Source organism: Empidonax traillii, unplaced genomic scaffold (assembly GCF_003031625.1).
Source record: "Empidonax traillii isolate 1590-97213 ecotype Southwest subspecies unplaced genomic scaffold, ASM303162v1 scaffold10:size5872457, whole genome shotgun sequence".
In the NCBI taxonomy this organism is placed as follows: domain Eukaryota; kingdom Metazoa; phylum Chordata; class Aves; order Passeriformes; family Tyrannidae; genus Empidonax; species Empidonax traillii.
In genome coordinates, this window is record NW_020955203.1 from 5077379 (window position 1) to 5101307 (window position 23929).

Genomic DNA, 23929 nt, shown 5'->3' on the forward strand with positions numbered 1-23929 from the left:
ACTGGGACAAGGGATGGAGGAACAGGACAAGGGAGAATGGCAGGGTTAGATGGGACATCAGAAAGAAATTCTTGTCTGTGAGGGTGGTGAGGCCCTAGCCCAGGTTGCCCACAGAAGTTGTGGCAGCCCCATCCCTGGAAGTGTCCAAGGCCAGGTTGGATGGAGCTTGGAGCAACCTGGGGTAGTGGAAGGTGTCCCTGCCCATGGCAGGGGGTTAGATGTCGATGATCTTTACGGTCCCTTTCCAACCAAATCGACTCTCTCTGTGATCCACTCGCCATTTCCCAGCCCCACTCTGTGGCCAGAGCAGCCCATCCTCCAAAACCTGCCCTGCCCTTCACTCTGACCCAAGTGGTGCATTTACCGCCCGGTGCTTTCCACCAGGAAGTTCTCACCTTCCTACATCACAGCAGCAACAGGGCAGAAAACGGAACTTTGGAATATTTCTTAGGTTACTAGAAACAATTACATCTCTGTGCAGTTTTGGACTAGGACTGCCCTGAGCTCGGTGCTTTCCAGCTGCAGCACCACGTCAGCAGAAGATGGCACAGCAACACCAAGTGGTGACCAGCGCCCAGTCAACGTGCAGGAACAGTGTCACAAGATATGAACGTTATCCTGGAAGCGACAGACCACGTTGGGCAGGCCAAAGTAAAAAGGTTCCACGACATTCCCTCACACCTGTGAAGCCCCTGAGCCAACTCTTCCGGACCTGTGCGCAGAAGACACAAAATAGAAATCGCTCCTCCTGGAGCACAGCACTAACTCTTCCCAGAAAGGTGCCTGGTGCTCCTGGACTAAAAATATGTTTATTTTCCCCCAGTACAGCAGAGCCTGCTGGTTAGCCTGGGATTGTGTGAGAACGTTTCCAGCTGCTTGTTTGAGCTGGGAGGCAGGATGCTCCCGTGCAGGGAGGTTAACTGGGGACAGTGGGTGTGCAGGCCGCACGAGGATTAAGGGCCAAGGTCCACTGCAGCAGACTGAATACACCACGCAAAGTGGAGAGAGAGGCCTTGAACTCTCCCCCATCCCAGAGCGGTGCAGCTCTGGGATCCTGTGCCTCACACAAGCAGTCAGGAAATGGAAGAGCTCCAGCTTGGGGTCCCAGCACGGGAAGAACATGGACCTGTTGGAGCAAGTCCAAAAAGGGCACAAAGTTAATTACTCGGATGGAAAACCTCTCATACATGGAAAGGCTGAAAGAATTTGGACTGTTGAGCCTGGAAAACAAAAGGCTTTTGGGTGACCTAATTGCAGCTTTCCAGTACCTGAAAGGAACTCACAGAAAAGATGGAGAGAGACTGTTTACAAAAGCCTAGAGGGACAAGGTTGAGTGGCTTCCCACTGACAGAGGGCAGGATTAGACGGAATACTGGGAAGAAATTCTTTATTGTGAGGGAGGTGAGGCCCTTGCACAGGTTGCCCAGAGAAGCTGTGGCTGCCCCTGGATCCCTGGAGTGTTCAAGGCCAGGTTGGAGAGGGCTTGGAGCAACCTGGGATAGGGCAAGGTGTCCCTGCTATGGCAGGGAGGTGGAATGAGATGGCCTTAAAGGCCCCTTCCAACCCAAACTACTGTGGGATTCTGGCATTTCCGTCTCTAACCATTACTACTGTGACAGCTACGCCTGCAGCTGTCCCGAGACTCAAGGGCCAGTCTTCCAAAGGCCCAGCACCAGGATGGGTCACCAGGCAGCAATTCCAAGAAACACCCTGTCACAGTTTCAGGCAGTTGAAGAGATTCCTGTGAGGTCTAGTGAGTTACCCCTGTGACAAGGCAGCACAAGGTGCCTCCCCAGCTGCACTGCCCTTTTGCAGGATAAGCTGCCTGGCACCAAGGATGAACACCCTGAGAATACCTCTCAGCTCTGTCACCCTCCTGCTCCACCCCACAGTTAGGATGGCCCCTGATGTCCAAGGGGAGTTCAGCTTTGTGTTTCTACAGATGCAAGCAGCCAGCCAGCAGGCACTCGTTCAGAACAGGGAACCTTTATTCTCACTGAGATCTGTACATTCAAGTCCCACATACTTCAGTCTCTGATGGAGCTGCAGCACTGGATCACAACCGCCTGGTCTCTGTTTGAACAGTTTTAAGAGTTTATGCCTCAAAAGTAGCCAGGAAATTTGTGACTATCTCCTTCAACTTCGCTTCTGTCTGGTCAGAGATCTTCCCTTCGGTCCTGTTGGAAGAGTTCAGTTAAACTCCTGACACACCAATAGATACACAGTCAACCCGAGACAAAGACAGAAGCTTTACAACAAATCTCCCCATTTCTAACATAATTAGCAGTAGGTGATTTAACACATTCCTGTTTGACCTATGACACCGTACCAGTGACAAAACGCCCCTTCCCCTAAAAATGTTAGTCTTGTTCAAGAACCGATCTGTCCACAAATACTTTCAGAACAGCCTTACGTATTCCACCACTCTTTACCTTCTACAGAGCTGTACCTCAGAGACACAGGGCGAGTAACCTGGCTCATGACAAACCAAGCCAGGACCAGTTCCCTGGACAGGACTATGGAAATACCCAATCCCCAACAACCCACCGAGCAGTACTTAACCCACAGCTTAAAGCTGTCAGAAACACGGGCACTGACTCAGTAAGTGACTTCAGGAGCAGATCCAAGGAGACATATGCAAGCAGGTTCACTTTAAGTATAAGCTGCATTTCCCAAGAGCTGAAGACACGAATCTTAGGAACGTCAGTGGTAGGAAGGCTGATTTAACCTCCTGTTCTGGCACAGGCAGCTGAAGGCCTGATGTTCTAGGATACACTAAATTAACAGTTCTGTGACCACTATCCTGTACTCCAGCCATCAAGTCAATACCCTGGGGATGAAGCAAGGTAGACCCCCATACCTGATTGTGGAGAGGAGGGCCTGGTGCTGGCTCAGTACATGGGCCAGGAAAGCACTCTCAAATTTAGTGATCTTGCTGGGCTCCAGCTTGTCCAAGTGACCTCTTACACCAGCGTAGATGACTGCAACCTGTTCCTCAATAGCCATGGGAACTGCAGGGAAGAGAGCACTCATTCCATCAGAACTCTGACACCAGGACACATCAGAACATCACAGAGTCCTTGGAAAACCAGCTGCGCACGGGCAGCCTGCTTCAAGCAAGCCTGCATTTACCCTGTGCACAGAACGAGCGCAGTAACTGCAGCACACAGACACTCACCGTACTGGCCCTGCTTGAGCAGCTCCGTCAGGCGCACCCCGCGGTTCAGCAGCTGCTGTGTGGCAGCGTCCAGGTCAGAGCCGAACTGGGCGAAGGCAGCCACCTCTCGGTACTGAGCCAGCTCCAGCTTCATGGTACCGGCCACCTGCAGCACAGGGCACAGGTCAGAGCCCACGGGGTCACCTCTGGGGGTGTCCCAGAGTCTGAAGGTTGTCTGCAGCTCACAGCTGTCACCAGTCAGGTGACTACAAACACTGGCAGATTATACACATTTCTAAAAAAATCCACCTTGTAACATAAGCACTCTATTTCTCCCTAATATGGGAACAGCTGATATTAAACCTAATTCCATGCCCGGGGTTAAGTGAGTATTCTCTATTTCTAGTTGATAGCACCCAGTTCAGCATACCAAAACCTAATCCTACGTCTTTATGCAGATACAATTTTCCTTTTGTCCCCACTTCTCTCAGCAGGCAATGGAAACAGCAAAGAGCTCTCCAAAGTTGGTCCTTTTATAATTTCATAACGCTATGGAATCCAAAGCTTTAATCCCTCCCTGTTCACAGTTCTTCAGAGTCAAATGGGCTGTAATGCCTACACGTTAATTACCTCCAGCACGAGAAGGAGCAACAGTTTCACACTTACCTGCTTCATAGCCCTGGTCTGAGCAGCAGAACCCACACGGGACACAGACAGACCAACGTTGATGGCTGGACGGATACCTTTGTAGAACAACTCAGTTTCCAAGAAAATCTGTAGGAGGAAATTGTTTTATTCTCTTGGTTAGAAGGTTGGAGGCCTCCTCAGAGGCCGGCCAGTAGGGCACATGGGGGTACAGGGACAGGAGGCAGTTCCCACCTGTCCGTCAGTGATGGAGATGACGTTGGTTGGAATGTAAGCAGACACATCCCCAGCCTGGGTCTCGATGACAGGCAGGGCGGTCAGGGAGCCGCCCCCGAAGGAGTCGTTCATCTTGGCCGCTCTCTCCAGCAGCCGGGAGTGCAGGTAGAACACATCCCCCGGGTAGGCCTCGCGGCCGGGGGGACGGCGCAGCAGCAGTGACATCTGACGGTAGGCGACAGCCTGCGTGGGGCAAAGGGAGCGGTCAGGGCTCAGCACCTCACCCGGCACGCTGGACTCACACACACCAAGGCCAGGCCACGAGGCTATAAACAGCGTTTCTGACCTGTTTGGACAAGTCGTCGTAGATGATCAGTGCGTGCTTCCCGTTGTCTCTGAAGTACTCCCCCATGGAGCAGCCCGAATAGGGAGCCAGATACTGAAGGGGTGCTGCATCAGACGCTGTGGCAGACACCACGATGGTGTACTTCATGGCATCTGGAAAGGATTGGACACACACACCACTGAGTGTTACCTCGTCACGCCCCAAGCCAGCAAGCACAACACGTGTGTCAAGTACTAGTGTCGAAGCACGCCCAGGCAGTGTCACAACACCGCTACAGGAAATGTCCCCCACACCAGCTCAACCCGCCTGTTCACTCAACTAACTCAGAAAGTCCCAAGAGCAAGTTCGTGGCAGCTAACACCCAACACCTGTAAACTTCTTTCCCATTTAAAATGAAATTTAAACCTTTACTGACACACTTTCGTTCTAGAACTAACTCAGGTTGAAAGCCCATGGTTTCCTGGATGCTGCAAGACTGTTGCAAAACGCTTCACTTTATAGTCTCAAACCAATTACTGTCCTTAAAATGTGGGGGTTTCCTCCTAATCAAAGTGCTTGATCAGCAGGCAAGAGGTCAGGTGCTGGTCTCTTGTGAGCTCTGTTATACGTGCAGCCTTGGTCATGGAGATCACTTTCTGAAGAAGTGCTTTAATTTAATGCCTTGTGTTTGGGCAGTGAAGGTTCCCCACTTAATTTGCAGCTGCCATTCACACCGAGTGGCACACGGAACAAATGCCATGTCCATAAACACTTGTCACCAGGCCTGCCTGACTGCAAAGGGGAAGCTCTCAACTCAATTCAGCATTTTGGGGGCCTCAGAATGGTATTTTCCCCAGATGCTTAGAAAGGCTTCTTCTCCACAAAGGCAAGTAACTCACTCATTTAATAAGAATTCTGTCTACGCTTGCAGCCAGCAGAGGGCACAGCAGTACCCAGCATTACAGTGAGAACAGGATGTCACTGGGTGCCACCTCCAAATATCTGTACCTGCATCAGTGAGCCTCTTCACCAGCTGAGCAACAGTGGATCTCTTCTGGCCAATGGCAACATAGATGCAGTACAGCTTCTTCTTCTCATCTGTCCCATCGTTGAATCGTTTCTGGTTGATTATTGTGTCAATTGCAATTGAAGTTTTCCTGTGGAGCACAGAGGCTGGTAAGTTAAAGCTGCCTCAGGTTCTCCCACTCCCTACACAGCCCTGTGGTCTCTGCTTAAGGAACATTTTAGGCTTGTGCATTGAACTCACCCTGTCTGCCTGTCACCAATGATCAGCTCGCGCTGGCCACGGCCAATGGGCACCAAGCTGTCCACAGCCTTGATCCCAGTCTGCATAGGCTCACGCACAGAGATCCTGGGAATGATCCCAGGGGCCTTCAAGCCAACCCTCCTGCGTGTCTTGGATGCAATAGGGCCCTTTAAAGAGAGGAAAAAATTGCTGAGGTCTGTATCACATAGATAAAAGCAGAGGCAGTTAACACCTAGCTACACCTACCTTCCCATCAATTGGATTGCCCAGGGCATCTACAACACGGCCCAGCAGCTCTTCCCCCACTGGTACATCCACGATGGCTCCAGTCCTCTTCACAACATCCCCCTCCTTGATCAGTCTGTCATTACCAAACACTACGACACCAACGTTGTCAGGCTCCAGATTCAAGGACATACCCTGGGACAGAGACCACATTATCCTTACAAAACCCACACCAACACGTGAGAACTGTGACAGTGACTCTTTTACTGTGTACAAAACCCCAAATAATCTACCTCAATCTTATTTGTAACAGCAGTCAATGTTCTGCTTTTACATACAAAGCATCTATTTAACTCCACAGTGCTTAAAGAACCTGCCTAAGCCTTCAACCTACCACATAATTGTACCACAGCAGTTTAGCACTGAATCTCTCTACAAAAACCAGAAAGGATAAGCAGGGTTCAAGTACAACACTTTTCTCTTGCCTAGGAGCTGGACAAAAGAAAACCACTGGTTTCTTCCGTGCCCAAGGTGAGATAGGTCATTAAAAGTGCTGGAAGAGCTCTTTCAGTACTCTTGGAACAGTCAACAGGCTTGTGACCCACTCTCAGGATTACAAGTCAGCAAGCTCTGTGCTGTACTGGAGCAGAGAGGCCATTATTCAACAGGAAATAGAAAAGCCACTCTGAAGCTGAAGAAAACACAATCTACTGCCAGGTTAGTCCTAGTACTTCCCAGATGAAGACAAAAAAAAAGCTCAAATGTTGGCTTAGAACCAGATACTGATACTGAAAGCCAAGCGTTACAAATTATAACATTTCCTCTAGTTACTAGGCACTGATGGTGCAGTGAAGCTGATACAATGTCCACACCGGTATCTCCAGCCATTTTTACTGTCCCTGGGCTAAAGGAACTGCTTTAGTGACAGCTCACCTTCAGCCCAGAAGAGAATTCCACCATCTCCTCTGCCTGGACATTTCTCAGGCCGTACACACGGGCGATACCGTCACCGATGGAGAGCACACGGCCCGTCTCCTCCAGCTCAGCCGAGGTGTCAGCTCCCAGAATGCGCTCCTCCAGAATTGAGGATACCTCCGCAGTACCTGGAAAGAGAGGTTAAAAGCACATGAAGGCACAGTATAAACCCAGTAAGCTTGTCTTGAATTCACAAGGTGCCCTTTCTCAAGTGTGCCACAAAGTCTAGCAAGCAACACCCTTACTCAGGATGCATAAGATGAGTAACAGCCTCTGTATTCCCAGATAATAGAAGCAGTTTTAATATATAATTAGAAGCCAGCCTCAACCGGAACACAGATGGCTGTTCAGTTATCAATTTTCTTGATTATGTCCTACACTACTATCAATCTCTCTTCCTAGAAAACAATTAATTAATTAGCCTTAGTTCAGAGAGAACAGGCATGCTTGCTCTGCCTGCAGAGCAGTTACTTAAGACTTGGATGCATCAAAACACCCAGCCAAATTGTTTGTAATCCAAGATACCAACATACCTAAAGGAATTCCATACATTTAAGGAGCAAGTTGTTTGATATAAACTGTAAAATGTATCCTCCATCTTCCTCAAATTTGTTTGGCTGCATAACTCCAATGATCCTTTATTTCCACAGCTAACAGACAGTAAATAACACTGTGAAACTGTTACTTCCCAATAACCTTTAATGGCCCTAAACCACTTCAAAAAAACGCACATGAACCGCTGCCAGAAACACGCTGAGCAGCTGTCTTCTCTGAACGCCAAACTGCTGGCAGAAAAAGAGCCGTGCTCAAGGACACAAGGTCAAACCCAGGCAGGCCTGGGAAAGTCATCCGCTCCTTCATACTGCCACAGGCAGGGCAGGAAACTCCAACTTGGGGCAATTTTTTTCAAATAACTCCGCAGGAGCTGAAGGCTGACTGGAATCCTCGTGAAGCAGGTAACTGTGTAAGCCAGCTGACATGTGGCCTCTCCCTGGTTAGGGCACATTTTGGATTTTAACTGAAGTGCAGCTTGTGGGATGTGACTGCGTAACATCTCGCTGTTAAATACTGTCAGAACATAAAGGTCCTCAAGTGTTGGCAAATAACACTCATCATAATTAAATTCCCATTTTGTCCGACAGACCAAGTTCTTAAAGCACACTCAAGACCCTTCTCAGACTCACCAGTTTTCTGAAAGCATGGTTTGGAGGCATGGAGGTTTCGTGTAGCAACAAATGCTGCACCCAGGGTGTTTCTGGAAATCTAAAATAAGCAATTGTTTCAGAACCAGTGAGATTTCCTTAATCATGCAAAAAAACATGCTGAAAGATAACACACTGGGATTTTTCACCTTGAACTTATGATCTGTCCCAGTTTTGAGCTGAACTCAACATTCGCAATTACAGAATTAGTTATGGAGTTCCAGAACCAAACCCAGCACCACCAAGAAAGGACAGACGGTGAAGGAGGTTGCTCCTAACCCCTCACTGCGTGTTTCTGCAGTGCAGTGATGTCATCATCAAGCACTGCAGCAACTCCCAGAGCAAAACCTCCTCCTGCTTGGCACCTCTGCGCTAAACATCAGAACCATGGGGCATAGAGAAATCACTGCACCACTCAGGGTTCTGCACAGGAAGAAATAAGACTGTGTCTCCTAAGAAAAATCAAAGCCTAGTATTTTTTGGTTTTTTTTGGCTATAGCAAAAAAAAACCCACTCCAGCAAAAGAACAGAACCACAGAATCAATTAGGTTGGAAAAGACCTCCAAGATCATTGAACCCAACCTGTGGCTGAAAACCACGTCAACTAGATCATGGAAGAGTCTATTCTTAAACACCTTCAGGGACAGTGACCTCACTACCTCCCTGAGAATCCCATTCCAATGTCTTATCACCCCTTCTGTGAAGAATTTCTTTCTAGTGTCCAACTTAAAACACTATAGAAAAAAAAAAATCTGTGCTAATGAGTGCATTACATTATACTCCTGCAACCCAAGCAAGGCTCCCCTGCAGCACCGTTAATGAAATTTATTTAATGCCCTGCACGCCGGGCAGGCCTCTCCCTCATTCACCTTCACTGAGGAAAACGGCGGGAGAGGCTCTTGACGGCTCTTCCCACGCTCTCTCTCTTCTCACAAACACAGGACAAAACCCTCCATCTCCTCGCACCTCACACCCCCAACCATGACCTTGCCCTGGCAGCTTTCAGCCACTACCCTGAGCCCGGTGAAGGACACCTCACCCCTCAGAGGGGTCTGCCCCACAGCGCCGAGGGGACACCCCCCGCTTCCCTCCCCACACCCCGATGTTCCCCTTCAATGTCACCGCGGCCCCCAAGATGGCGGCGGCGGCGCGTCCCCCCCGGCCCCGCCGGCTCCGGGGCGGGCAGGGCGCTCACCAGGCCGGCCTGCCGCGGCAGGGAGCGGGCGAGGGCGGCGGCCACGCGGGCGGACAGCATCGCTGCGGCGGCAGAGGCGGCGGGACCCGGGGAGGCTGCGGCGGGCGGACGCTGAGGGCTGCCGGCCCCGCGCTCTGCTCACAAAATGGCGGCGGCGCCTCACGCCCCTTTTGCAGCCGAGGCCGCGCCCAGGGGGCGGGGCGGGGTGCGGAACAGCTCCGCCCCCCACAGATATACTTAAAAATATGTATGTGTACACACACAGGCACACGTAATATGCAATGGAAGTAATTAAAAATTATAAAAAAAATCTAAATGGGGCTTTTAGGAAATAGCCCGCTGCGGAAGGTGCCCTTGAAATGGCCCTCGGCGGGCGGAAGGGGCGGGGGCTGCTGTGGGGAACGGAAGGGGGGGAAGTGAGGGAGGGTAGGAGATGGCACCTGAGGGAGAGGGGCAGGGACAAGGGCAGGCAGAAGGTAGGGACAGGGATGGGGTCACGGAAAGGACGGGGACAAGGGTAAGGGACGGGAGCACATAAAGAGACAGGAACAAGAACAAGGGTAGGGACAGGGACAAGGAGGGATAAGACAAGGGCAGGATCAGGGACGGGGCTGTTGTCCCCTCCGTAAGGTCGTTCCCCGGTGCGCTGCGCCAATTTACGCACCGAGGCGAGGTATTTCTATTTCTTACTCTAGTTTGCTCAAAATAGGGGTCTGGCTGTTTAACCCACACACCAATCGCCAAAACTTTACGCTATTTTTACATTTTAACAAACAAAGGTATCAGCATTCATTGGTTACAAATTACATAACTTTTCTATTAATTGCTACTCAGACTCCTCTTTGCTAGCTATATCTCTGGCTTTATTTGCTATTTAGTCTGCAAGTGCAGTTCTTCCCTCCATTTGAGTCTGGGGTTCCTTTTTCACAGAATTACAGAATATACTGAGTCGGAAGGGATCCACGAGGATCATAAAGTCCAGCTGCTGGCCCTGCACAGGACCATCCCCAAGAGTCACACCATCTCCCTGAGGGTATCATCCAAACACTCCTTGGGCTCTGTCAGGCTTGGGGCCGTGACCACTGCCCTGGGGAGCCTGTTCAGTGCCCAGCCACCCTCAGGGGATATCCAACCTAAACCTCCCCTGACACAACTCCAGGCCATTTCCTTGGGTCCTGTCACTGGTCCCCACAGATCAGTGCCCGTCCCTCCTCTTCCCCTCCCAGGGAAGTTGTAGCTGCAATGAGGTCTCCTCTCAGTCTCCTCCAGCTGAACACACCGAGTGCCCTCAGCCGCTCCTCACACGGCTTCCCCTCAAGCACTTCACCATCTCCATTGCCCTCCTTGGGACACTCTCTAATGGCTCAATATCTTTCTTACATTGTGGTACCCTAAACTGCCCCAATATTCCAGGTGAGGACACCCCAGGTCAGAGCAGAGCGGGACAATCCCCTCCCTGGCCTGGCTGGCCATGCTGTGCCTGATGCCCTCAGGACACGGTTGTCCCTCCTGGCTGCCAGGGCACTGCTGACTCATGACCAACTGGCCACCTACCAGGACACCCAGGGCCCTTTCCTGGCACTGCTTTCCAGCCTCTCATTCCCAGTCTGGCTGTACATCCAGGGCTGCCTCAGCCCATGTGCAGAAACTGGCACTTTCCCTTGTTGAACTTCCCATGGTTGGTGATTGCCCAGCACTCTCATTTGTCGAGGTCTCTCTGCAGAGCCTTTACTGCCTTCAAGGGAGTCAACAGCTCCTCCAAGTTTTGTGCCATCTGTAAACTTGCTCAGTGTCCCTTCCAGTCCTGTGTCCAAGTCATTTATGTAGATGTTGAAGAGCACAGGGCCCAAGACGGAGCCTTGCAGAACCCCACTAGTGACAGGTCACCAGTTTGACGTCACCCCAGTCACTGTCAGCCTCTGTGCTCTACCCGTGAGCCAGTTGCTCACCCACCACATGATGTGTTTATCCAACTGTGGGCTGGACATTTTGTCCAGAAGGATCCTCACAGTGTGAGATACAGTTTTGAAAGCTTTACTGAAATCTGAAAAGATCACATCAGCTGGCTTTCCTTGATCAACCGGGAAGGTCACCTTATCCTAGAAGGAAATCAGGTTTGGAAAGCAGGACTTTCCTCTCCTCAAGCTGTGCTGACTTTCAGGTGCTTTTCAATACTTCCCAGAATAATCTCCATAACTTTCAGTGAGTCAGTGACCGTGATCTCCCACTGCTAGAATTACCTTATCCCCAGGTACTGCTCAGTCCTGCTGACATCACTCCAGACAGCCCATTCCTCTTGGGATTGTCTTCCCTTTTCCTTAAAACCAAAGATTAGCCAAGCCTACAATGCTCCCAATGGAACTGCTTAATCATGACTGTCCAGTTACAGCTACTGACTAACAATTTTTTTAGAAACTGCAAAGTCTGACTCGAACCCCTGTTCAGATGTTGAGGGGGGCAAATCTTGAGGGGCTCGGTATCAGGGTTAGGGGAGGGGGTAGGGGCAGTCACGGGGCAGGGAAAAGGGCAGTGGCAGGAATAGGGATGTGAGGGGCTGCAATGCAGAGGACAATGGTCTGGGCAGGGGGGTAATTGGGGCCCTTTTCCAAGAGCTCCAAGGTGGAAAGTAGCAGCTGGAGACAGAGAAGGGCTGGAACCACATATGTGCTCTGGGAATGGGTTAAAAGGGATGAGATGCACGATGTCATGTCAGTTTCCTTACATTTAGCCAGTCTGTTGATAATGAGTGAAACTTGAAAGCCCTACAGGTGCAATCAGAGGGATGGTGACAGCGTGCCAAGCTGAGTAGAACCTAATATAAGAGGCAGTGGTGCTCATGGGGCCAGGGATCTCTGCCTTGTGGCAAGCTCTCTGCCACAGCAAGGGCAGGACCTTAGCAACATGTCAGAAAACCATAGAATGGTTTGGGTTTAAAGGGGCCTTAAAGACTATCTAGTTCCGTCCTCCTGCAATCAGCAGGGACATATTCCACTAGACAAGGTTGCCCCAAGTGTAGAAGGCCAGAAGATAAGGGGTTTTGGCAAAAACACGCTGTGAGAGAGAACAGTTTGTGAATGGAGAAGGGGCCATGTGGAGATAGGGCAGCACTTTCCTGGGACAAAAATCCTTGTTCTAGTTCTTGGAGATAAGCGCAACACAGCACAGCACAGGGATGAGGCCGAGAAGTTGTCTAGGACTGTAGTGGGGGGATCAAGATCACCAAAGACCCCCCAAGCCCTCTGACCCATTTCTGGAAGGGTCTAGAAGAACAGATAAATTTCCACAAACTTATCTCCAAAGCAGGGAAACTTAACCATAAAAGGTCCACCCCAACCAAGACTAGCATACATGCACCCCAGGACCCTGGACACCCCATCAGCTGGATCAACACTGGAGCCAGGGCTGGTGATCTCCTTCTTTCTTCTTTTCTCCTTCTTTAATCTATCCCCCTCTCTTTCCTTTCATCCTGCCCCTTTATCCAAAACCCACTGCCACGTGCTTATATTAGGAGGGACTAACATACTAATTTCCAGGCCAGATGTGTAATCTACTAATGAAACTTAATAAACTTTTGTCAATTCTTTCAATGGTTCTTTTTGGCCGTGAGCACCTACAAATCTTGGGTGCTCCCTTCCTCTTAAAGGTGGACTTCACACCAAGCCCTGTCTAACCTGGCCTTGAACATTTCCAGGGATGGGGCAGTCACAGCTTCTCTGGGCAACCTAAGCCAGGGTCTCACCACCCTCACAGGGAGTAATTTCTTCCAAATATTCCATCTAACCCTTCCCTCTGGCAGTGGGAAGCCATTCCCTCTTGTCCTGTTGCTCCATACCCTTGCCAGCTCTCTTGGAGCCCCTTTTAGGCACTAGAAGGAGCTCTAAGGTCTCCCCAGAGCCTTCTCTTCTCCAGGCTGGGCACCCCAGCTCTCCCAGCCTGTCTCCAAAGGAAAGGGGCTCCAACCCTTGGAGCATCTCCGTGGCCTCCTCTGGACTTGCTCCAGCAGCTCCACGCCCTTCTTATATTGGGGTCCCAGATTTGGAGGCAGCAGTGCAGTGGGATCTTACCTGAGCAGGGCAGAGGGGCAGAATCCCTGCCCTCAACCTGCTGCTGGGGATGCAGTATGTCCTGTATGTGAGACAGGGTTTAGTCTGACAGCGAGAAAGTGCTGAAACTCAGGGAGGTACAGCATGCTCATGTGTCACTGCTAAATACAGAGAGGCTGGTAAAGCCATGGATGCCAGAAGACCTTTCTGGGAATTGAAAAGGTTAAGAGAAAAATCCTCAGCCATTCTGGCATGTGTTGTAGAAAATGTGATGCTTCAGCAATGTTTCTCATGCTGATTACTTCAGTGGTCACTTTGTGTTCTGTAAAAGTGTCTGAAAAGAAACACATTGACTCAAATAACCCACTCCACCACTGCCCTGGACAGCTGTGCCAGGGCTGGATAACCCTTACAGTGAAGAAATTTCCCTAATATTCAATCTAAAACTCCCTTGGTGCAGCTTGAGGCTGTTTCCTCTCATCCTGTCCCTCGTTCCCTGGGAGCAGAGCCTGATCTCCCCCTGGCTCCATCCTCCTCCTGTCAGGGAGTTGCAGAGCCAGAAAGTCCCCCCTGAGCCTCCTTTTCTCCAGGATGAGCCCCCCCAGCTCCCTCAGCCGCTCCTGCTGCTCCAGCCCCTTCCCCAGCTCCGTTCCCTTCCCTGCACACGCTCCAGCCCCTCAGGGTCTCTCCTGTCTGCGGGCCCAGAACTGCCCCAGCACTGGAGGAGCCTCAGCAGGGCCAGCACAGGGACGGGCACTGCCCTGACCCTGCTGCCACACCACGGCTGGGACAGCCCTGGGGCCATTGCCCTCCTGCCCCCCTGGGTACCCCCGGGCTCGTGTCCCCTGCTGTCACCAGCACCCACGGGGCCCTTCCCGCCCGCCGCCTGTACTTGTGAAATATCTGCTCTTAACTCGGAACTTTTAACATTCCTATTCATTTCAAAACTTTGTTTTTCCGCCTAAACCAGGAGCCGCCTGCCCGCCCTTCCCCGCCTCCCCCGGTTCCCGCCGCGCGGCTCCCGCCCCACACACCGCCCACTCCCGTCGGGCCCCGGGCGCGATGGCGGCGGCGGCTCCTGAGGGGGCCGAGTCAAGGGAAGAGGCGGGAGATCCGAATCTCCCCCAGAACAACTTGGAGGCGAAATTCGCCCGGGTAACGGGAGTCGCGAGGTGTTTTTGTTGGCGCGCTTGGCTTTCTCGCTGTGTTACGGTCTCCACGCCGCTAGCGGTGTTAGCGGTGTTCGCTCCTGCGGCGCGGTGCTTTGCTCTGGGTGTGTGTGGGTGCCGCCGAGATGCTGCGCAAGCATAAAGGGCGTGCTAGGAAAAGGTGTCTTTTAAAGTTACTCGGCTGTGTCCCTTTTCCATCGGGTTTCTTAGGCAGCGTTAAGAAAGAATTTCTGTTCCCTGAGTGTAGAACTTCCATGTGTTCACTTATTTACTAGTCATAACCTAACTTTTCTAATCTAATTTCATTGGATACTAGGGCAAATTTCTTCACTCAAGGGGTTGTCCTGCCCTAGCACAGGCTTCCCGGGGAAGCAGTGGAATCACCATCCCTGGAGGGATTTAAAAGCCTTGTGGGTGTTACACCTGGGGACGTGAGTTAGTGGTGGCTTTGGCAGTGCTGGGGAAGGGTTTGACTGCGTGATCTTAGAGGGCTTTTTTTCTACCTAAATGACCCTTCGGTTCTGTAATCACAGTCCTTCGTGGGAGCACTGTGTTGGTCTCTCATTTCTGACCTTGTTTTTCGTGGTCGTAGTGCTTTGCAGGGCTCGTTCTTGCACACTGTAGTGACTTTCTCTCCCAGTATCCCACAGAGACTGCTCCTAGTGATCATGGGTTGGGCAGTTTTATTCCCCATGCTTTAACGCGGTTTTCACCAGCTTCCCAAACATACATTTAACACCTCTTGGATCATTAGTGTGTCCATAGCCAAGAGGTCATGTGAATAAAAAGGTAAGATTTTATCATGTGGAGATAACCAAGTGCCCAGAGAACTGAGGCAGATTAAAAGGGAATTTGTTTTCTAAACCACACAGGTTTAAAGAAGAGACAAAGGAATTTTTCTCCCCTTTTCTCCCCTTTTTCCATGCCTGGACTGATGAAGTAGGAGTTATTCTTCAGGAATGCATAGTTCACACAGCAGTTCACACTTCTCACATATATCAGCTATTTTCTGTCATTTCACATGATTGCTTGCTTTTTTGTTTCTCTTCTCTGGCAGGTATCTTCAGGGCTAAAGAAAATACTTGGGGAACAGCATATTCCATTCTACGAGGTGATTGAATGGACAGTGGATATCTTTCACAATCTTATGGAACGCTATGAAGACAGAGAAAGGGATGTTTCTTTGCTGCTAGAGGACATGAAGCATCAGGAAGCAGGGTATGAAGCAGCAAGTGAGTTTGAAGCTCCATTTTTCTGTTCCATCCAGGTTAGGATTTTCTTAGGGATCTTGAAGATTGTACTGTATTTACTAGAATCTGAGAAATATATATATATATGTAGGTGAAGCAAACTCAGCTTTTGTTCTGTTTCTTGTTTTTACTGCAGTGAACCCTTTCAGCAAAATTTACGTAGTGACATCAGGTTGGTCAAGACCTGATGTAGTTGCTAAAACCTCTTAACCTACTGGGCTGGATAGCACAGCATGGAAATACTGGCTGGATAGACAGGGAAACAACTCTGCAGCCGGTGCTAAGCCACTGTTAAGGAAAGCACTGGAGGAATCTGAAAGAATAGTGAGGTGATTAAGTTGTACTCAAGCAGTTTAGACTATTTGGTAGCGTCTTGGTTTTTTGGAGAAAGGGAGTGGTTCAGGGAACCGTAATACACTTTTAACTCCATTACTAAAGGGTTGTCCCTTCACTGGCTTTTTTCAGCAAGGAGTTTTAATTTTTTTGCGAGAAGATTGTACACACCAAGACGTTTTTGTTGGGGAAAAAAAAAAAGAAGAAAGAGTTTGTTTTTGTTACTTCGGCTCCTCTAGTGCCTTGCCATCAGACAAACAATGATGGAAACAGACCTTGACAAGCATGTGGATGTTTAGGAACAGGGTTAGGCCGAACTCTGCGGGGAGAAGACCCCTGTGTGGTCATTGCCGTAACATGAGGGTGAACTCCTGTTTGTCTGAGTTCAGACAGATTGGTCAGGGAGGGAGTGGAGCAGTGCTTTCTCCCTCAATACACTGAACTTATTTAACAAACGGGGCCGTGGCAGAAGTTTGGCGTGTTTAAGCCTTCTTTTAGTGTCTGTCTCACTGGCAGCAGAAAGGTAGGCAAGTTCCTGGTGTGGGGCTGGGTTCTAGCTTTGGAGAGTTCTTTAAAAGAACACAAGTATTAAAAAATTACTGGGTTTGGGTTGTATGTGTTTTCCAGCTAAGGAAATACAGGACATTTTCAAAGACTTGGGTCTTTCCCCAACCAGACTGTCCAGAAAAGCCTATACATGCCTCTCTAGTCTGGCAAGAAGTGCAATGATACTCGAAACAAAGGACTCGTCTCTTACCAGGTAATTCTTCACATTCTGCATCTGGGCTGATGGTCTGTGCTCTTTTCCTCTGCTTTTTCACAGCAGCAGCTTAAAACTTTACTTTGACCCCAGGAGTCTTATTTTCCAGCTTATTTTGCACCACTAGGCAGCTTTGGAGCACACAGGAACTGAGCACAAAGTGCTGACTCTAGGTTATCCCAGCAAAGGAAGGCTCTGAAGCCTGAGAAGGGTCTCAGACAGAGTTAAATCCCTCTTTTATGCTCTTTTTTTTGTGGCCGGTGGCTTCAGGGTGCTGCCACTTGGACTATTGTGCCAGGCTGCACAAGGTAGGACAGTGTTCACACTGCTTAGGCAAGGACTGGGGAACTGTGACTGGTCTTCCATTCTCAGCTCCTCATTCTTCTCTCTCATCTGGCCTTGGTTCACGTGAGGAGATTCCCTCAGCCACAGAGAAATGGCATCTGTTAGTCTGGTCTTCCTGGGCCCCTCTCCCTACCCTGGCTTTGGCCCCTGACACAGCACCACTGCAATAAGGAAAGGCCCCAAAATCTGCCTTGGAATCCAATTCTTCTGTGATGTTCAGGATCTTGGTTCTTGGAGCTCTTCCCCTGAGCTGGAGGGCAAAGCAGCTTTGAAGCATTTAGGGAGAGACTCAGATGCTGCTGGGCACGTCTCGGGGCCACGCATTGTCAGGCACCGAATACAGTTTCTCTCAAAGGCAATTTGGCAAAGCCTGGGGGTGGTTTCAAACCCAGTGGTTTTATTCACCAGGGTGCCAGGTGTTTTTCACTTGCTCCTACTCAGATTGCTGTGCCATTTTCCCTTCCATTTGGAATCTGTGTTAGTTAAGGAAAGCAAATTCCCCCAGTGACTTACTTTAATTTCCTCCTGTCATAATATCAGGAGAAAACTAAGTCATTTGTGTAAAGCGTGGAGAAAATAATAATAATAATAATGATAATTCTGACTTTTAGAAGAGCTGACTCTTGAGCGTTCCCTCTGATTCTCTCTTCACCAGCCTCCTCTGTGCCATCAATAATATGACTTTGGAGAAGTTTGAAACAAAGCGAAGAAACAGAGAACTGCAGCGGAAGTTGAACGTCACCAAGAAAAAACTGGCTTCAGCTCTGATGTTGAAAAATCAGTTACTGGAGTGAGTAGTGGATGAGGAAGAGGGAAAGGTGCAAGCAGTACTGCTGATCTCTGCCGTGGGCAACACTGGTTGTGGTAACTGACAAGGAAAACTAAATTTTCAGGGGTTTGACACATGTCCGATTCAAAATATTTGGAGGTATCTATCAAAAGCCATGAACCATGGGCATATTCAGTGATCGGAAGAGATTTAGGATACCATCAAACCCATTGTTTTAAAGCAAAAATGGTCTGCAGGCAGTTTTCAGCTATAAGCTTGCATCTTCCACCAGTTGCCTTTGTCTGAGGCAGAGGGCAAACCTGATTCTCCCGGCACATTTAGCATGGGCTCTGTAGTACGAGCGAAGGAGAAAGGCAAAACAAAAAACCGTTCCCAGGTAAGAATTTCCCTTAACCAGTGTGTAGGGATAACTTAATAATTATATACACATAAAAAAATCAGTATCAAGTCAATTCCCCTGTAGGATGTAATCTGAAATGCTTTGCCAAGCACAGCAGGATCAACCCCAGCCATGAGTGGGCTTTGGCCTGGATGGTCTCCACAGCTCCCTTCCAGTTTCATTATTTTGGAGGGGGGTTTTTGTCTTTTAAAGTGGTAGCTGTGCTGCTGCCTGTGGCAGAGATACCAAACCTGTGTGCGTTTTGCAGGTTTGCTGTGGTCCCTCTCTGTGATCTGAAGTTTATCTTGTGTAACAGGTCTCTACCTGAGTGAGGGAATTATGCACAAGACTATTGCCCTTTGCTTTTAGGCAGATGGCTTTCCCCTTAGCCATTATTTTCCCTGGGCCTTGAAATTCTGAAGGTAACAGCTGTACATGTTTCCGCTGGGAAATCACACAGGAAAGTGCAAGTTTTTTCTCTGTTTTCTCCCTTCTTGAGTTGGTTGTATTATGGGGTTTAGCTTGAGCATAGATAAGTAACAGTGCTGGTATCTCTTTGAATGTAAAAGTTTCTTTTCTTTTTGTATTATTTTTAAGTGATATTGAGAGAGTAGAGGATAGTCAGGCGAAAGAATGTTTCAGAAGAGACCATCGAGTAAACACCCTGAAGTACATAAGAGATAAAAGCTTGGAATTAAGAATCAGGATCAGGAATGCTGAGGTAGGTGGAAAGGATTTTGTGACAAGGTACTGTGATGGGATGACACAGCCGTGGTTGGTCAGGCCCAAATTTGTAGTTACAGAGATATTCCAGGAGCCTCCTAGACTCGGACCGAGAACTCCTGGGCTGACAGAACAGTATGTTCCTACAGTTCAGTTGTTCCTGCTGGTCTCTCAGAACATCCTATAATCAGTGCAACCCCTTCTCCTCTTTCCCTGACAACTGTGTTAGCTGTGATGACCTTGTGGTTATTGTGAGGTACTGTCATATGAGAGAATACAGGCAGCCACCAGTAGAACAGCTGATTCTGTGAGCTTAAGCTGTGTCTCAGAATACTGAATACAGCCATTTTTTGAAATTGATGGATGATTAAATGCATAAAGCAGTTGCTGCACTGCCTGCTCCTTCAGCTTTCCTAAATGATGAAGGACATGTGAATGGTCTGTTTAACACTTAGATGCTGTCTGACAGCTTGACAAATATGAGATGGAAAACATTGCCTTACAGTTGGTGACATTTTACTAAGAAGCCTCTTTCCAGCCTGGCCAAGTACTCCTCTCCCTCTGGTTTTCTGGAAAGGCTTGTTATTCTTGACACAAATTGTAGCAGCAACTGCTTTCGTACAGCAGCTCCAGCTGTGGCTCAAATTGCACATTTCTGTTGCTTTCTTCATTGCCTGTTTAGATAAAAACACAAGGAAATGGTGACATCTTTCTCCTCCTTGTTACGCTTTGTGTTCAGTTGCGAATGCACTCTCTCCTGTTTGCAGAGCGAGCTTATTGGCCGTGGGTTGGACAGATCCCTGACACACGATGCACTTGTGAAATCCTCTGAGGTAGGTCTTTGGGTTCAGGATGGGTGTTTCTGCAAGGGTACGCACTGGGCTTGTTTGTTGTGCCCTTTCAGGAAATGCAGTTTGCTTTTTGGTCACCCGAACAAAAAACGTGGTCAGAAAAAGCACAAATAAAAATCCCCACGGGTGGACAGATGGATGGATACCCATGAACTGGGGTCTCTTGGGTGGGTTTGTCTCTCCTAGGAAATGAGAAGCATCTACTGGAGAATTTCCACGGGATAAATTTCCTGCCACTGAAAGCAAATTGGCAACCTGTGCTCTGCCTCCTTGATCCATGTTATAAACAGAGTGGATACTCTGTGGACTGTATCCCGTTGCGTGGCTACCTGTGCATTGCAGTTTCTGGGTAGAATGACCCGAATGGTTCCTTCTACTGCATGTGAAATAAACCTGCTTTCGGGCACTTTAAAGCAAGGGGACAAGGTCAAGTGAAACCCAGATTCCCAAGAACTGTGTGCTATTTTTTTTTCTTGTGTCCTTAAGTGTAACATTTTTCAGCTGTACTGAAAGCCCAGTGAGATATACATGAAAGAAAAAACGTGTTTCTTGAGTTAGTACCTAAAGATTCTCCAGCTTTGGGCTGAAACGTTTGTACATGCGACATTTGTGTTGGTCTGTCTGCGCTCACCACATCTTAATATTTTTTGCTGTCACTGTAGTAAGAACTTAGTCTTTCTCCAGATTTCTTTTGCTGTCTTTTCCTGCACGTTTCTGAGCGGAACAATGGAAGCAGGTTTCCCGATTTCCCTGCTGTCGTTCTCCTGAGCCAGCACTGGGTGGCAATGCTTACATTGCACAGGGTTTAGGAGAGTGCTGACCAGAACTAAATGTTGCTGAAATTTTACAACCAAAAAGCTACAGGAAATTTTCTGGTCTTTTTGTCTTCTAGAAACCAAGCATAAGGTAAGGTTTGACTCCTTGACATTCCTAGATCTGCTTTGTCAAGAGGTCTGTGAAACAGGCAGCACAAATGACTTTGTCTTTTTTTTTACCTTGGTTATTTGAAAAGAGTTGAGGACTGTGGAAGGTTCTCAGTTTGCAGGCCCAAAGAGAAATTATTTCCCCTTTTTAACAAAATAAGCAACGCAGTGCAAGTGTAAGGGAGGGTCTTTTTGCTGCCGCAAAACTTTAGTTTTTCATGTGTGTTAAGGAGGATGAAAGCTCTTGACAATGTCTGTGAATTCTGAAATGCTCTAGGTGATTGTGGATCTATTTCACTGATTTAATCACTTCTTCAAGACTCTGGAATATAATCTGCCTCGCTCTCTTCACAGGAACTGGCTGAACTGCAGGAAAAAGTTACATCTCTGAAGAAGGAACTGCAGATCTACTTAGATTTACCTCTTGTAATTATTCATTCTACTATTCTATTGTATTTGCAATCAGATTAATTTTAATGACCTTCAGAATTTGAAGGATATTGTGATGGCTTTGGTGGACAGGTGGATGACCTACAGGTCTGTAAATGATACTAACCAAAGACTTGACTTAAACAAAAGAGTATTTATTAATAAAACCCAGGAAATTAAGTATGCTTGCCAGGTAAACTTTACTCTAACAAAGTGGACAGATTTGCCAGGTGAATTAGCTAGAAATTAGACAAAGAAATATGTGAAGAAAATGTAATATATATACCAGTATTTTAGCTAAATGTGTCATCAGGTGGTCAGTATGGTGGACATAGCACATGGTGCAGAGGTTGGAGCTCTGAACAAGATTTTAAGAGTGATGAAGAAACAGCCTAATGTAGGCCTTGTCCCCTAAAATGGCTGCTCCATCATTTTCTTTGATTTCTCTTGAGGGTGCTGGGTACTCAGCTCTCTCAAAACACAGTTTTTCCATCTCCCTCACACAACCACTGCTGTCTTGCTCCTACAAAAAAAGGCTGAAGGATGGGACTGTTCCCCTGTTTAATCCATCTTCCTCCCAAGCCGGCTGCCTCGTTTCCTCAGGTGGAACAGGAAATTCAAACTGAATTAGGTTCTCCATGTCTGGCTCCTCATGTCTGGCTGTCAGTGGGGACAGGGAGAGCCCAACACCTCATTTCTGGTGCAGGCAGCAGTAGCCAGGGAAGTTTATCCTTGCAAGCTTATTGTGTTTTGGAAAATTCATGCACAAATACATTTAAAATCAGGTCCCTTGATGGGTAGGTTTGGAAAATTGCATAAATTTAGGGGTTGTTTCTTAGACTTCAGTCCATGTCAGACTTTTGTAAAACAGATGGTTGCCCAAACCAAAGCAATACTAGGCTTTTAATGTCAGTACCTTCTACATGTGAAGGGTGTACACAAAACTAGTTTTACTATCATTGAATTCACCTGTGGCTAGAATCACTAGACCTTTGCAAAAGGGCAGGGACTCTTTCCTGCTGAAATACTGATTTTTATGCCATCTTCTCTCATTAGAGTATTCCCCTGGCAAAAGTGAAGGTTGAAGAAGCAAAACGAGAACTGGTAAGGGTTTTTTTTTTTTTTTTTTTTTTTATCTTTCAGAAGCTACATGTATTCATTGATTACAGATTTACCCACCTCGGACTTTAGTCTTAATGATCTCAAGGGGAAGTTTACTCTGGTAGGGTAAAAACCGTGCATATTGCTCAGGGGAACTGGTGGAGGAATGGTGTCCGAGCTGCAAAGGCATTTGGGCATAGTGGTGTCAGTGGGGATTAGGTAGCTGTATCCCTGTGGAGTTTGCCTGCTTCACCTGTCGGAGTGTTTATTCTCTCAGCTGTGTTGGTCTCACAGCCTTCCCGGCTGCTGCTGAACTCTAGGGGATCTCTGGGGCCCGTGTTTTATTCAACAAGTTGCCTCGTAGACTGCAGCGGGGACCTTCCCCTGCAAAACATAGCGCCCGTTTCCACCGTGCTTGTGTCGTCTGCAGGTGTGGCTGTTGGGAAACATTCCATAAAGCTGCTTAGGAAGCTCATACATGGCTTTACTGGGTGAGCTGGGCCCTGTGTGAACCCCATAAAACCTGTTGTTGTTTCTTCGGGCTGCTGCCTCACAAAGCACAGGTTACTCAGTGGCAGGCCTTAAAGCTAACTGAGAGCATTTTGTACATTTTCAGGTGAGCCTGCCCATGTTGGTGAGCCACTTGTTCTTGGTTCAGGAATACAAGCTCCCCTTAACCAGCCTGAGGCTGTTCTCAGGTCAGAATACCCACCCCCTGGGAGCTGGATGGTGTCCAATATCACACTGGGGCACAGAATAAAGGCAACTGAGCTCATTTAGCCCTTCATTTGGAGATTTCTCTGTAGCTGCCTGCAATTTGCAGTAGGGAGTCCTTCCAACTCAACACCGGGGTTAATCAGTCAGTGCTAATAACCTCCCAGGGTCTGATCATTGTAGATATGTTTGTTTGCCAGCAATGTATGAAAACTCTTCCATGGTCACTGATTCCACTTGGTTTTCCCTCCCTCTAGAAGGCCTTGGAGGACGAACTCTCAAAGGAGCTCGAGAAAGTGGCTTTTGAGGTGATGTAGCCCAGCAGACTGCAGTTCACCTGAAGTGGCCTGTGTGGAAGATTATTTTCCTTCCATTGCCTACTTATTTACACTAGTAATAAATTTCAGAATTGTTACTGTACTTCCGCAGCTTCCTGCCTTGTTCTTCTTGTCTGTTGGCTGGTACACTTGGGAGCTTCTAGCAAGTACAGCCATTTTTAGGGGCTCATGTAGCCTTGTATTTGTTTTGTCACAGTGCCTTCCCCATACGTCCCTGCTGACAGGATTTGGGTAACCATTTACTGCTTAGAATTGAACTGATCAGGGAATCTGGTTTTCTTCATTTTCCATATTCAGTCTCTGGGTTATGCTTTTTCCTGGGGTTCTCTCTTTGGTGGTCTGTCTGAGGACAGACTCTACATCTACTGATCACTGGCGTTTACTCCCTTGTTTTGTTTTTTTTCTTGCCATTCCAGGGCTGGGGACATACAGTTTTCTTTTCTGAGTTACTCACAGTGTGTCTGGTGTTTGCCAAGTTTGTGAACAGGAGCTGCATGCTCATACCTGGAGCGCTTCTCATTTTAAGCATTTTCTTTAAACAGAAGTGAGCAGTCAACATTTCTCCTTAATGTCT

General features: G+C 48.4%; 2 protein-coding genes across 2 annotated transcripts; one reads left to right on the forward strand and one right to left on the reverse strand.

Moving 5' to 3' along the window:
• Window positions 1–1966: 1966 nt before the first annotated feature.
• On the reverse strand, window positions 1967–9344 carry ATP5F1A (ATP synthase F1 subunit alpha). Its single transcript, XM_027885487.1, has 12 exons — window positions 9208–9344; window positions 7995–8073; window positions 6769–6938; window positions 5857–6030; window positions 5611–5777; window positions 5352–5500; window positions 4365–4516; window positions 4037–4261; window positions 3824–3931; window positions 3179–3323; window positions 2861–3011; window positions 1967–2177 (listed from the first exon to the last, which is right to left on the reverse strand). Exons 1-12 carry the CDS (start codon window positions 9265–9267, stop codon window positions 2096–2098), a joined length of 1662 nt encoding a protein of 553 aa, XP_027741288.1. The 5' UTR covers window positions 9268–9344; the 3' UTR covers window positions 1967–2095.
• Window positions 9345–14312: 4968 nt separating this feature from the next.
• HAUS1 (HAUS augmin like complex subunit 1) lies at window positions 14313–23541 on the forward strand. The gene is made up of 9 exons (XM_027885816.1): window positions 14313–14405; window positions 15477–15651; window positions 16630–16762; window positions 17763–17897; window positions 18874–18997; window positions 19767–19832; window positions 21128–21199; window positions 22259–22306; window positions 23275–23541. The coding sequence occupies exons 1-9, from the start codon at window positions 14313–14315 to the stop codon at window positions 23332–23334; spliced, it is 906 nt and encodes a 301-aa protein (XP_027741617.1). The 3' UTR covers window positions 23335–23541.
• The last annotated feature ends 388 nt before the right edge of the window (window positions 23542–23929 follow it).